Below are 13,659 nucleotides of genomic sequence, written 5' to 3'. Positions count from 1 at the left end.
ATGCATTCCTACAGACCTGGTTAAAGGTGTGTCCTCTGGACCTTCCTGGTGTGGTTGGGTAAGTCTTAAATGGTCAATCCATTCTAGCATTCCAATTTCTAAGCCTTTGGATCCTCTCAGCTACAGTATGCCAGAGTAAATCAGGCATATTGACCTCAGATATTATAGGCCATCTTTTGGCCCATGTTTAATTTCAGCCAGCCACCCAAACAAACTGTTGGAGCCCTTTCTCACCCGTCAATCTACAGCACTGAATCTAGAATCTCGGCTTTGTTGACCCATATCAATAAATTCAGCCTGATCCAACTTTATATTCCTTCCACCATTAATACCCTTAATATCCGTTCCCACACATATTCCTCAGATTTCTGTCTATATAAATTGGAAAACTCACGGAGTTTTTTTAGAATATATCATTCTTCCTCATGGGTCACACTTTTACTTCACCTGTGGGGTCTTGTAATTTTAGTCTTGTTATAGATTAATGAGAGAAACAGAGTGGTGGGGGTGGGTATGGAGAAGGATTAGAAATGTCTTGCCAGGCACCTGACCTCAGGGCATTCCTTTGCATTTTCTTCTGGTGAGACAGGATTAAGCTCTTCAGGTGGGGTTGGATGGCAGACTCCTCAGGGCAGGGAGGAGGCTGGAAAGTGGGCAGTGCAGGCTTGAGGCAGGGTGGTATCCTCCAGGGCTGGGAGGAGGTCTGGACTCCCTGGGGCCGCTGGAGGCTGGGTGATGCAGGTTTGACCCTGGGTGGTCTCCACAGGGCAGATCACTACAGGTTTATCTGGCAAAGTCTCAGCAGAATTTAGGGTTTCATTGTCTCCATCCCAGTCCTCAGGGTTCCACTTCTTTCCAGTCAGTGCCCTCACTTTAACTGCAGGCACCCTGCAAGGTTGAGATTTTTCTTTCTGTTGTAACTCTGCTACTCCTACACGTCTAGTTTTCAGAGATCTCAAGTTTGCGACTGCGCGAAGGAAGATTTTCTTTCAGAGCACACATAGAAACTTTCACATCATTCATGCAGTGCTTAAGGTGCAAATTTGAAGCCTTCAGCTCATCCCTTTCTTTTGTAACTGTATCCAGCATATTTAGGAACAGCCAGCCAATACCATTTTACCTTTCAATTCCACAAAATTCTGTTAAGGTGTTAAAAACACTCTCACCCAGATCCTTGCCTCTTATAAGCATGAAAGTAGTCATATCCAGTGGTGACATTTTGCGTATCTCTATTGACAACTCACGCCATGGACTGTTATTGGCCTCTTGATTATTTGAAACAGAGTCATTAGTGCCCTTGAATCTAATCCAAGTAGAGAGCCAATTGCAAAAATCCCAGAGTCAATTCAGAAACTATATTTTTAAGATTCTGTTTCTCAGAGTATTCCCTGTACTAATACATCAAGGTTCTCTAGGGAAACAACCAATAGGAGATATCTGTAAACAGTATGAGATTTTATAAAATTGTCTCATATGACCATGGGGATGTACAAGTCCAAATTCTGCAGGGCAGGCTGCAAACCAGGGGCTCCCGTGAAGGTCCTTGATGAGTTCCCAGAAGATGCAGGTTGTCTGAAGTAGAGATGGGAATTCTCTCTGAATGCTGAAATCACTCCCCCTTTTAAGGCCTTTAACTGATGGATGCCAGGGACGCCTTTTTTTGAACGCTGGTCCTCCATATAGTAAATGGGAGCCCAATTGCTTGAGCCACAGCTGCTTCCCTCCTTAGTTGATTTTAGATGTAACCAGCCATCTGTGCACTTAACTCAATGATTAAAGTCCATGAAATGCCCTTGTATTACAACTAGCCCAGTGCATGCTTGACCGAACAACTGGGCACCATTACCTCGCCCAGTTGACACATTAGCCTAACTTGCACACAGTTCATCCACAGCAGCTGAAAAGAATTTTCTTCCGTTGATGAACAAATTAGCCAACATTGCTGTAGGTGGTTTTTGCTGGCAATTGATTTTTATTGGGTTGATTAATATGGTGGTTTAGCTCCCTTCAGACTTTCGTTTCCTACAGTTCAGCAGTGCTTGTGCTTATAGTCTTTCATATAATCTTTTTACAGTGCATCCTTGCATTTTTTTTTTTTTTACCTCCTAGTGCCAGAGATTGTCAGGGAGACTGAGGACTTAATTGAGCAAGGGGAACTCCTGCAAGCCCACCGGAAGCTGATGGACCTGGAGTGCTCACGGGACGGCCTAATGTATGAGCAGTACCGCATGGACAGCAGGAATGCGCACGACATGGCCCTCATCCACAGCTACTTCGGAAGCATGCACAGGCTTTCGGAGGAGCTGGCCAAGCAGCTGTGGATGGTGCTGCAAAGGTCCTTGGTCACCGTCCGCCGCGACCCCACCTTGCTGGTCTCAGTTGTCAGGATAATTGAAAGGGAAGAAAAAATTGATAGGCGCATGCTTGACCGAAAAAAGCAAACTGGTTTTATTCCTCCTGGGAGACCCAAAAAGTGGAAGGAAAAAATGTTTGCCATATTGGACGGAACAGTCACTACTAGAATTGAGGGCACTCAGGCAGATACCCGGGAGTCTGACAAAATGTGGCTTGTCCGCCACCTGGAAATTATCAGGAAATATGTCCTAGATGACCTCATAGTGGCAAAAAACCTGATGGTTCAGTGTTTCCCCCCCCATTATGAGATTTTCAAAAACCTTTTAGCCATGTACCACCAAGCCTTGGACACACGGATGCAGGAACTTGCATCAGAAGATCTGGAAGCGAACGAGATTGTGAGCCTTCTCACTTGGGTTTTAAACACTTACACAAGGTAAAGTCAGCTTGACGTTCTTTTCTTTTACAAAGAAACCTGTAAAAACTGAAGCTTTTAACTAGTCTCCGTGAATTGCTTTTATGGAACTTTGCTCTGGGCGGGTGTTTGGTGCCCATGGGAGATGTTCTCTGACTGTGGGAAATCTTTGTGATCAGTCTGTGTGGAAATTATCCTTGAAGTCAGGAACTAACCTATGGTTGTCTGAATCCTGATTTGTTTTTAGGGCGAGACTGTCTTTAACACACATATGGGTTTATCATCATGGGGAACAGTTTAGTGCTAGGCTTACTTGCTGGAATAATAGGAGATAACTTTTATTAGACATTCACTGCCCATTAACTCATTACTCCTCACAGTAACCACACAAGCAGGTGAGTTATTACTGCACTTTTCAGGTGAGGATACCTGGCCAAGAGCAGGCCGGTGTTGTCCCCAGAGTCACACAGCTGGGGAGGAACCACTAATATCACTTCTGGCTTCTAACAGCATTTGATATCTTTTAAACATACACTGTAGCATTGGATCTTTCAAAAATAGTTACAAGTATATAAAATTCTAGAAAACCATCTCTGTATTTTGCATTTTAGTGTTGAGATTTTGTCACTTTATATAAAGGACCATGGCTCTACTTCATGCACATATTAGTTTGAAGTAGGGTTGGAATACAAGGCAATGGTGGTATATTCTGTATTCTTTAAGATTTAAGCTGAAATGAAAAAGTATTTTAATTTTACATGGTTTTACAAGATTAAGTATCATTGAAGTTTTTTTCTGTCTCATCACTAATGTGGAAGATTAATTAAACCTTTCTTTAGGAATGAGGGTTTTTTGTTTTTGTTTTTTGTTTTTTTTAAATACCTACTTATAATAGAGAATTTAGAGATTTCAATACAGAAAATATAGAGAAGGAAATAGAGCATAAGATGTCAATTTTAAAAATGATTGAACTTAGACCTTTATTTCTCTTTTAGAAATAATTTCGAACTTACAGAAAAGTAGCAAAATAATAGAGAACTCCAATATGTCTAGACTACCCAGATACCCAGGTTTACCAACTTCTAACATTTTGCCATATTTGCTATATCCATCTGTCCGTTTTCTAAATGTTTGAAAGTAGGTTGCAAGCATCATGCCCTGTTTACCACATGATGCTTGCATCATGTGTACATTTCCTATGAATAAGGGTATTTGCTTATGTAATCACATTAAGTAAATTTTCAAGTTCAAGAAATTTAACACTGATATAAAGCATATAGTCTATATTCCAAGTTCTTAGTTGTCCCAGTAATGTCCATTTGGACCTTCTCCATTATTGGATGAGTTCAGGATCATGTATGCATCTGATTGTCATTGTCTCTTCAGTCTCTCTCTTTTCAGTTGCAGCAACTTATATCCAAAATAAAATTCCCCATCTCAACCATTCCAAGCATACCATTCATTGGCATTAATCACATTCACGGTGTTGTGCCACTATCACCACTATCCATTACCTAATCTTTCCCTTGTCCCAGCACCCCAGAGACCTTGCACTCCTGCCTTAACTCCTCATTCCCCCTTCCTCCTGCCCCGGTAACCTGTACTCTTCTCTGCAAATTTGCTTATTCTTTTTTTTTTAATTAAAGCATTTGTAGCTTTACAGAAAAATTGTGCAGAAAGTACAAAATTCCTATTTAACGCCCCTCTCCCACAGTTTTCCCTATTAACATTTTCAATTAGTGTGGTACCTTTGTTACAATTGATGAAACATTATTATTATATTTATGCTATTAACCTTAACCCACAGTTAACGTTAGGGTTCATTCTTTGTGTTGTACAGTTCTCTGGGGTTTTGTGTGTGTGTGTGTGTGTGTGTGTGTGTGTATGTGGGGGGTAATATATGCAACCTAAAATTTCCCTTTTTATTTGTTTTCAAATGTACATTTCAGTGGTGGTAGAGATAATCAAGTCGTGTCCCCTTTACCATCACCCATTGCCAAATCTTTTCCATTACCCCAAACAGAAACTCCATGCCAATTAAACATTAATTCTCTATTCCTCTTCCCCTCAACCCCCAGTCCTTGGTAACCTGTATTCTAGTGTCTGATTATAAATTTGTGCATTCTGATTATTTCAAGTAAGTGAGATCATAAGTATTTGTCTTCTGCATCTAGCTTACTTTGCTCAACATGATGTCTTCAAGGTTCATCCATGTTGTAGCTTAAATTCGAATGTCATTCCTTTTTATAGCTGAATGAAATTACATTTTGTTTGTTCATTCATCTGTTGATGGACGTTTGGGTTGCTTCCATCTTTTGGGAATTATGAATAATGCCGCAATGAACATCAGTGTGCAGACATTTGTTCTAGTTCCTGCTTTCAATTCTTTTGTGTATATACTGTGAAGTGGGATTCCTGGGTCATATAGTAATTCTGTACTTAACTTTCTAAGGAATTGCTGTACTATTTTCCTCAGTGGCTGCACTAAATTCACATTGTACAATAATGTATGAGGGATCATCTTTCTCCACATTCTTTCCACTACTTGTTATTTTCTATTTTTTTTTAAAGATTATTTTATTTATTAACTCCCTCCTGCTTCTTACACTTGCTATCTGTTCTCTTTATCCATTTTCTGCGCGTTCTGCTCTGTCTGCTTGTCTTCTCTTCTTCTCTTTAGGACCCATCCTGGGACCTTCAGATGTGGGTAAGAGGCACTCAGTTGTTTGCGCCACCTCAGCTCCCTGGCTTGTTTTGTCTCTCGTTGTCTTTTCCTCTGTGTCTCTTTTTTGTTGCATCATCTTGTTGCGCCAGCTCTCTGTGTAGGCCAACTCGTCTTCACCAGGAGGCCCCGGGAATTGAACCCAGGACCTCCCAAATGGTAGATGGGAGCCCAGTCGCTTGAGCCACATCCGCTTTCCTCTATTTTTTTTTTAAAGATTTATTTATTTTTATTTGTTTCTCTCCCCTCCCCCCCACCTAGTTGTCTGTTCTCTGTGTCTTTTGGCTGTGTGTTCTTCTTTGTCTGCTTTTGTTGTTTTCAGCGGCACGAGAATCTGTGTCTCTTTTTGTTGCATCATCTTGTGTTGGCTCTCCATGAGTGCAGTGCCTTTCCTGGGCAGGCTGCACTTTCTTTTGCGCTGGGCGGCTCTCCTTACGGGGCACACTCCTTGCATGTGGGGCTCCCCTACGGGGGGGACACCCCTGCGTGGCAGGGCACTCCTTGTGCGCATCAGCACTGCGCATGGGCCAGCTCCACACGGGTCAAGGAGGCCCGGGGTTTGAACTGTGGACCTCCCATATGGTATGGCGGACGCCCTATCCACTGGGCCAAGTCTGCTTCCCTCTTCTATCTTTTAATAGTAACCATTATAGTGGATGTGAGATGGGATGGTATGTCATTGTGGGTTTGATTTGCATTTCCCTTAGGGCTGATGACATTGAACATCTTTTCATGTATTGATTGGTTCTTTGTGCATTTTCTTTGGAGAAATGTCTATCCAAATCTTTTTCTTATTTTTTAATTGGGTTGTGTGACTTTTTGTTGTTCTTGTACGAGTTCCTTGTATTTTCTGGATATTAAACCCTGATCAGATATTGGTTTCGAGATATTTTTTCCCATTCTTTAGGTTGTCTTTTTATTTTCTTGGTAAAGTCCTTTGATGCACAAAAGCTTTTTGATGAAGTTCCATTTATCTCTTTTTTTCTTTTATTGCTTGTTCTTTTGAAACCACTGCCTGATGTAAGGTTCTGAAGATGTTTCCCTATGTTTTCTTCTAGGAGGTTTATAGTTTCAGTTCTTGTGTTTAGATCTTTGGTTCATTTTGAGTTAATTTTTGTGTAGGGTGTGAGATCTAGATCCATCTTCACTCCTTTGCTGTGGCTATCCAATTCTCCCAGCACTGTTTGTTGAAGAGATATTCTTTGACCCTTGTCAAAAATCAGTTGGCAAGGTGTGAGGTTTACTTCTGAACTCTCAATTCTATTCCATTGATCTATATATCTGTCTTTGCATTAGTACCACAGTGTTTTTGTTGTTGTTGTTTTAGGTTTTTTTATTAGATGGAGGTACCAGGAATTGAGCTGTACCTCATCCATATTGCCACAGTGTTTGGTAACAAGTTTTGTAATCAGGAAGTATGAGTCCTCCAACAGTCCTCCAGCTCTCTTCGTTTTCAAGATGTATTTGACTATTCCAGTCTGCTTACCCTTCCATATCGTTTTGAGGAATGACTTTTCCATTTCTGCAAAAAGTCTGTTGAAATTTAATTGGAATTGTGTTGAATCTGTATGGCTTTGGGTAGGATTGACAATAACATTTAGTCTTCTAAGTCATGTACATGGAATGTCCTTCCATTTACTTAGTCTTTAATTTCTTTCAGCAATATTTCGTAGTTTTCTGTGTACATGTCCTTTACATCCTTTGTTAAAAATTTTCCTAGGTACTTGATTTTTTTAGTTGCTATTGTAAATGGAATTATTTTCTTCATTTTTCTTTTCAGATAATTTATTACTGGTATACAGAAACCCTACCTATTTTTGTGTGTTTCTTTTGTACTCTGACACTTTGCAAAATTAATTAGCTTTAGTAGCTTTGTTTTGTGTTTTTCAGGATTCTTTGTTATAGGATCATGTCATCTGCAACTAGGGAGAGTTTTACTTCGTCCTTTCCTGTTTGGATGCCTTTTATTTCTTTTTCTTGCTGTATTCTTCTGGCTAGAACTTCTGTGACAATGTTGAATAGCAGTGGTGAACACAGGCATCCCTTATCTCGTTCCTTATCTTAGGGGGAAAGCTTTTAGTGTTTTATCGTGGAGCATGGTGTTAGCTGTGGGTTTTACATGTATGCCCTTTTTCATGTTAAGGATGTTTTCTTTTATTCCTAGTTTTCTGAGTTTTTATAAGGAAGGGGTGCTAAATTTTGTGAGATGCCTTTTTGCATCATTTGAAATGACGTAATTTTTTTCTTCATTCTGTTAACGTGTTGTACTACATTGATTTTCTTATGTTGAACCACTCTCGCATTTCTGCAATAAATCCCACCTGATCATGAAATATAATTCTTTTAGTGTACTTTTGTATTTGGTTTGCTAGTATTTTGTTGAGGATTTTTACATCTATATTTATAAGGGATATCAGTCTGTAATTTCTCTTCTTGTAATATCTTTATCTGGTTTTGGTATTAGGGTGGCGCTGGCCTCATAGAATGTGTTGGGACATGTTCTATTTTTTGGAAGAGTTTGAGCTTATTGGTGTTACTTCTTTGAATGTTTGGCAAAATCCACCAATGAAGACGTTTGATTCTTGGCTTTGTTGGGAAATTTTTGATTACTGATTCAATCTCTTTGCTTATTATTGGTTTGTTGAGATCTTCTATTTCTTATTGACTCAGTATAGGTAGTTTGTGTGCTTCTAGTAATTTGTCCATTTCATATAGGTTGTCTAATTAACATGTTGGCATATAATTGTTTATCCTCTTATAATCCTTTTTTGTTTCTGTGGGGTTGGTAGTACTGTCCCCCCTTTCATAACTGATTTTAGTTATTTGCATCTTTTCTTTTTTTTCCCCATTATAAATTTATTTTAACCTCTCAAAAGATTTAAATGCTCAGTTTGGATAAACAATCAAATATTCATACAATTTTCGGATGGATAGTAAAATGTACTAGCTTTAAAAATATGCATCTTCAGATTTCTCATATGTATATATAATTTTTCCCTTTTCTTTCAAGAAGGAGCACTGGGTCTTTTTTAAACTAAGTATTGTTAACATGGATATATGTTACAATTGCACATTTTAGGAAAATATCAAACCCACAGTATTTCAATTTTCAGTAACTTGAAAATTGAGTATTCATAAAATATTTGCATGTTTTCAGTTTTATTTTTTGTTAGTCTAGTTAAAGGTTTGATTTTCTTGATCTTTTGGTTTTCGCTGAGTTTTTTGTTTTTGTTTTCCTCTATTTCATTGATCTCTGCTCTAATTTTTACTATATCCTTCTTCCTGTTTAGTTTTGGGTTGGTTTGCTCTTGTTTTTCTAGTTCCTCCAGGTGTGAGGTTAGGGCTATGATTTGAGCTTTTCCTTCTTTTTCAGTGTTAGCATTTAGAGCTCTGAATTTTCCTCTGAGCCCTGCCTTTGCTGTTTTGGTATGTTGTGTTTTCATTTTCATTTGGCTTAGGATATTTCCTGATTTTCTCATGATGTCTTCCCATTGTTTAGAAGTGTGTTGTTTCCATATATTTGTGAATTTTTCAGGTCTCCCTCTATTACTGATTTCTAACTTCATTCCATTATGGTTGGAGAAGATACTTTATATGATTTCAGTCTTTTAAAATTCATTGAGATTTGTGTGGTTTTTTTTTTTTTTTTTTTTTTGGTATACGCTTTTCCTGGAGGCACTGCAGTACCCGGTGATGCATGGAGTGAATGGCGCAAACCCCTCTTCCATCTCCCTGCTCCAAAAATCCATTTAATATATTGTCCTTGGGTAGAGTACGTATCAGATATTAAACTGATAAGAATAGATGCTATAGTTGATCTTAGCCAAAAGTCTGAGAAGCAATGAGAGACTTGTTTTTTGACCTAACATATATGGTCTGTCCTAGAGAATGAGCCATGAGTGCTTGAGAAGAATGCGTTTTCTGCTGATGTTGGGTAAAGTGTTCTATGTATGTCTGTCATGTCTAGTTGGTTTGAACTATTGCTCAAGTCCTCTGTTTCTTCACAGATCTTCTTTTTAGATGTTCTAACTATTCAAGGTGGTATATTGTTAATGTAGGGCCATTTTGTTTCTCCCTTCAAATCTGTGAATGTTTACTTCATGTATTTTGGAGCTCTTATTATGTGTACATATGTTTACAGTTTATATCTTTACTATGAATTGACCCTTTTATCAGTACTTACCTAGGTCTTTACCTTTATCAGATATTTTCATATCTTCATGCAGTTTCAATCTATAGTCTAGTGTCCTTTCATTTCAACCTGAAGAACTCCCTCTAGCATTTCTTGTAGAGATAGTGGTGATGATTCCCTCAACTTTGTTTATCTGTGAATGTCTTAATCTTGCCCTCACTTTTGAACATCAGTTTTGCCAGGGATAGAATCTCTTGGTTGGCAATTTTTAAATTTCTTTCCCACTATTTTTTTGCCTCCATGATTTCTAATAAGACACCAGCTCTTAATCTTATTGGACTCCCCTTGTGCTTGACACATTGCTTCTGTCTTCTGTCTTTCAGGAGTCTGTTTGTCTTTGGCATTTGACAATTTGAATATAAGGGGTCTCAGTATGGTTCTTTTCAAACTTATCCTGGAGGTCACTTAGATTTTTAGATGTGTGTATTCATGTCTTTCATTAAATTTGGGAAATTTTCAATGGTTATTTCTTTGAATATTACTTTTGCCACCCTCTCTCTTCTCCTTTTGTTACTTATATAATGCATATATTGGTATGCTTAATAGTGTCCCCCAGATCTCTCGGGCTTTGTTCAGTTTTTCTTTGTTCTTTTTTCTTTCTGTTTCTCAGACTGAATAATTTTCATTGTCTTATCTGTAAATCTATTAAATCTCTATAGGGAGTTTTTAATTTCTGTTCCTATGGTCTTTGGCTCTGTTCGGTTCCTTTTTATGATTTATTGAAACTCTCATTCCTTTTTTAAAAATCTCTTTTAGTTCTTTGTCCATGTTTTCCTCTAGTTCTTTGAGCAAATTTAAGGCAATTTTTAAGTCCACTGTATTTCCAAGCTCCAGATTTTCTTCTGATGATTTCTAATGCTTTATCTTGCTTTTTTGCATGAGCCATCATTCCTGTTTTTTGCATGCCTTGAAATCTTTTATTGCACACTGGACATTTTATTTATTTATTTATTTTTGGCATGGGCTTTTATTTATTTTTTTCCTTCTTTATTTTCTTTTAAATATCACATTCAGAAAATATGAGGTCCCCATATACCACCCCCCCCCCCACATCAGCAACCTCTTTCATCATTGTGGCACATCCACTGCACCTGGCGAATACATTCTGGAGCATTGCTGCACCATGTGGACAGTGGTCCACATTGTAGTCCACACTCTCCCCCAGTCCACCCAGTGGGTCTTGACAGGACATACAACGTCCAGCATTCGTCCCTGCAGCACCATCTATGACAACTCCAAATCCTGAAAATGCCCCCACACCATATCTCTTCTTCTGTCTCCCTACCATCAGCAGCCACCATGGCCACCCTCTGCACATCACTACTACAGTTTCTTCCCTTAGTAATCACTGTAGTTTCCCAGCAGAACACCAGTAAGTCCACTCTAATCCATACACTATTCCTCCATCCTGTGGACCCTGGGATGGCTATGTCCAGTCCCCCTCTACATCAAGAGGGGCTTAGATTCCACATGGATGATAGATGCAATTCTCACAGTGGACATTTCAATATTTTAATGTGTTATCTTGGAATTTAGTCACTGAAATGTCTGCTTATTAAGCTTGTATCCAGCTGGTTATGACTGAGATTTCTTTGAATGCCAGTAATTTAAAAAAAAAGAAAACACCTTTCACGGTCTTTGTAGATTGGCCTGTGTAAATGTTTTCCTTCATAGTTTAGCCATTCTAACAAGGGTCTAACAAAATAGCCCAAGGAAAAGCGTATGTGTCTTATCCTGGGCATGTGTACATGGCCGTAGGAGTTCCTCCCATTTACATGGACATGACTGTCCCATTTCCCCTAAGTAATAGTCTTTTCTCCTGGTCCTAGTTCCCCGATAGTATGTCCTACAGCCAGTAATCCTTTGCCCCAGGCACTTGCAATTTGATTGTTTTCTTACAGCATTTCAGCTGCCCTACAGGCTGCTTTGATGTGTTGGGTAAGTTCTGAGCTAATGAGCCTGAAGAGAGTATCCTGATTCAGTGCAGGCTGCCCCCAGATTGGTACAGATAGCACCTTAGTATGTGTATAAGAGATCCCCCACTCCCTCCAGAACTGGAACCAGAGACCTGCACTGGGAGTGCTAGCCTGCTCCATCCTGATCTGGGCAAAAGGTAGGGAGAGGGCCAGCTAAGCCCCGTAAGCTTTTCCTACCATTTTTTTTTTAAAGATTTATTTAATTTTTAAAATTTATTTCTCCCCACCCCCTTGTTGTTTGTACTTTGCTGTTTGCTATGTCTTTAGGAGGCATTGGGAACTGAACCTGGGACCTCTGATGTCGGAGGGAGGCGCCTAATCACTTGAGCCACTTCCATTCCCTGCTTTGTTGTGTCTCTCGTTGTTTTCTCTTGTGTCTCTTGTTACACCATCTTGTTGTATCAGCTTGCCACGCCTGCCCGTCACGCCAGCTCGCAGTCTTCTTTAGGAGGCACTGGGAACCAAGCTACGGACCTCCCATGTGGTAGGCAGGATCTCAGTCACCTGAGCCATATCCGCTTCCCTTCCTTCTGTTTTTAAGTTGCCTTTTTCTTAATTTGATGCTCAGCCAGTTACTGCAATCCTTTAGTTGTTTTCCAGAGCTCTGAGATAGTTGATTCTGCCTGTTTTGGGCTGTTACTTAAAACTTCAGTGGTGGCACAGATTCTTGAAGCATCTCACTGCCATCTTGATGACATGTCTCTTAATCTTAGATTTTTTAAGAACCCAACCTCATACACAAATACTTTTTTTTTTGTAAAATCCTTTTCCTGAAACTTATTATACATTTCCTGCCTTCTTAAACACAGGAGACGGAATAAAGTCTTGCTTTTTCTTGATGACTGAGATTTCATCTTGAATGTCATGAATTAATTCTCTGCTCTAGTCTTTGTGCTCCTGCAGAGGTTAATAATGTTAATTACCATAGTTTGTGGTTTTGAATTATAGTTCTTATTCACTGTCCTCTAATATAACAACATTATTGGGCACCTCCAATTTACCAGGCCCTGCCTTATGCTAGAGACATAGTGATCAGGGCAGACAGGCCTTGGCACCTCTTGCCTTTGTTCCTTCCAGCACCATGAGGTGGGATGAGGGGGCAGAGGCCCAGGGGACTGAAGTGTCTCCCTGGTCACCCAGCAGGTGAGTGTAAAGACTGGTGCTCCCCGAGGACCCCTGCTTCCCCTTCCTTTTCCCATTTGGGGCAGGTACTGAGGTCTTTAGGGTCGTCAGCATCTGTGTGTCAGGTGAAAAAGGAGCACTCCCTTAGAACTTCCTTGCCATAGTCCCTTATAATTAGTCAATCTCATTTTTGGTTTTCAATAGCGCAGAGATGATGGGAAACGTGGAGCTGGCCCCAGAAGTGGACATAAATACCCTGGAGCCTCTGCTTTCTCCAAATGTGGTTTCTAAGCTGCTCGACACGTACATGTCAACACTCACTGTGAGTAGAGCTTGCAGCTGTCCACGTCGGTTAGCTGAGTGCACTGGGCTTCAGCTGATGGCAATGGGCAAGAGAAGGGGGTGAGAGTCTGTCTTCACACTTACTTCCTTGAGGATGTGTTGCTCAGTTGCTCCGGCTCTCTTGCTAGGAAATTAGGTCTTGAAATGTACCTTTTCTAATTAGATGAGGAGAGTGGTCCATTTGCTGTCAGAGCTTTTAATTCCATAGATGGGGAGACCTTCTCTGGCCACAGGGGGAAGCCAGTCCTGTCCCTCTCGGGCTGGCCCATATCCTCAGACATCCTGGTGGCAGAGTTCTCCAGTTTGTGCTCTAGAGGCACCTGCCAGGCTCTTAATTATGAGCCCAGGAGGGCAGGAAGGGGCACCAGCAGTGACTCTTGACTGCATCCTAATAGCTTCTAGGCACAGAATAAGACACAAAGGAGCTCAGGGTCGGCCTTGTAGGAGAGGTGTGTCTAAGCAACAGGACATTCTAGCTATTAACAAAATGCTGAGGACATGCCTAGGGACCAGGAAAAGACGATTTTTGCCTTTG

At 40.1% G+C, this 13,659-nt stretch overlaps 1 protein-coding gene and 1 non-coding gene across 3 annotated transcripts in view; one reads left to right on the top strand and one right to left on the bottom strand.

The window, feature by feature from the left end:
* EXOC3 (exocyst complex component 3) overlaps positions 1 to 13,659 on the top strand; it is a 35,592-nt gene that overhangs the window by 10,187 nt on the left and 11,746 nt on the right. For both annotated transcript variants that reach the window (XM_004478514.5, XM_004478513.4), the window contains exons 4-5: positions 2,110 to 2,791; positions 12,987 to 13,104. In XM_004478514.5, the coding sequence (XP_004478571.1) occupies positions 2,110 to 2,791; positions 12,987 to 13,104 (800 nt within the window). The remainder of the gene's footprint in view (positions 1 to 2,109; positions 2,792 to 12,986; positions 13,105 to 13,659) is intronic.
* On the bottom strand, positions 9,146 to 9,335 carry LOC111760561 (U2 spliceosomal RNA). Its single transcript, XR_002794207.1, has one exon. It is a non-coding gene; the product is annotated as a U2 spliceosomal RNA (small nuclear RNA).

The sequence above is a fragment of the Dasypus novemcinctus genome, chromosome 2 (assembly GCF_030445035.2).
Source record: "Dasypus novemcinctus isolate mDasNov1 chromosome 2, mDasNov1.1.hap2, whole genome shotgun sequence".
NCBI classification, from domain to species: Eukaryota; Metazoa; Chordata; class Mammalia; order Cingulata; family Dasypodidae; genus Dasypus; species Dasypus novemcinctus.
The sequence above is the reverse complement of the archived record's forward strand: the minus strand, read 5'-3'. Positions and strand labels throughout refer to the sequence as shown.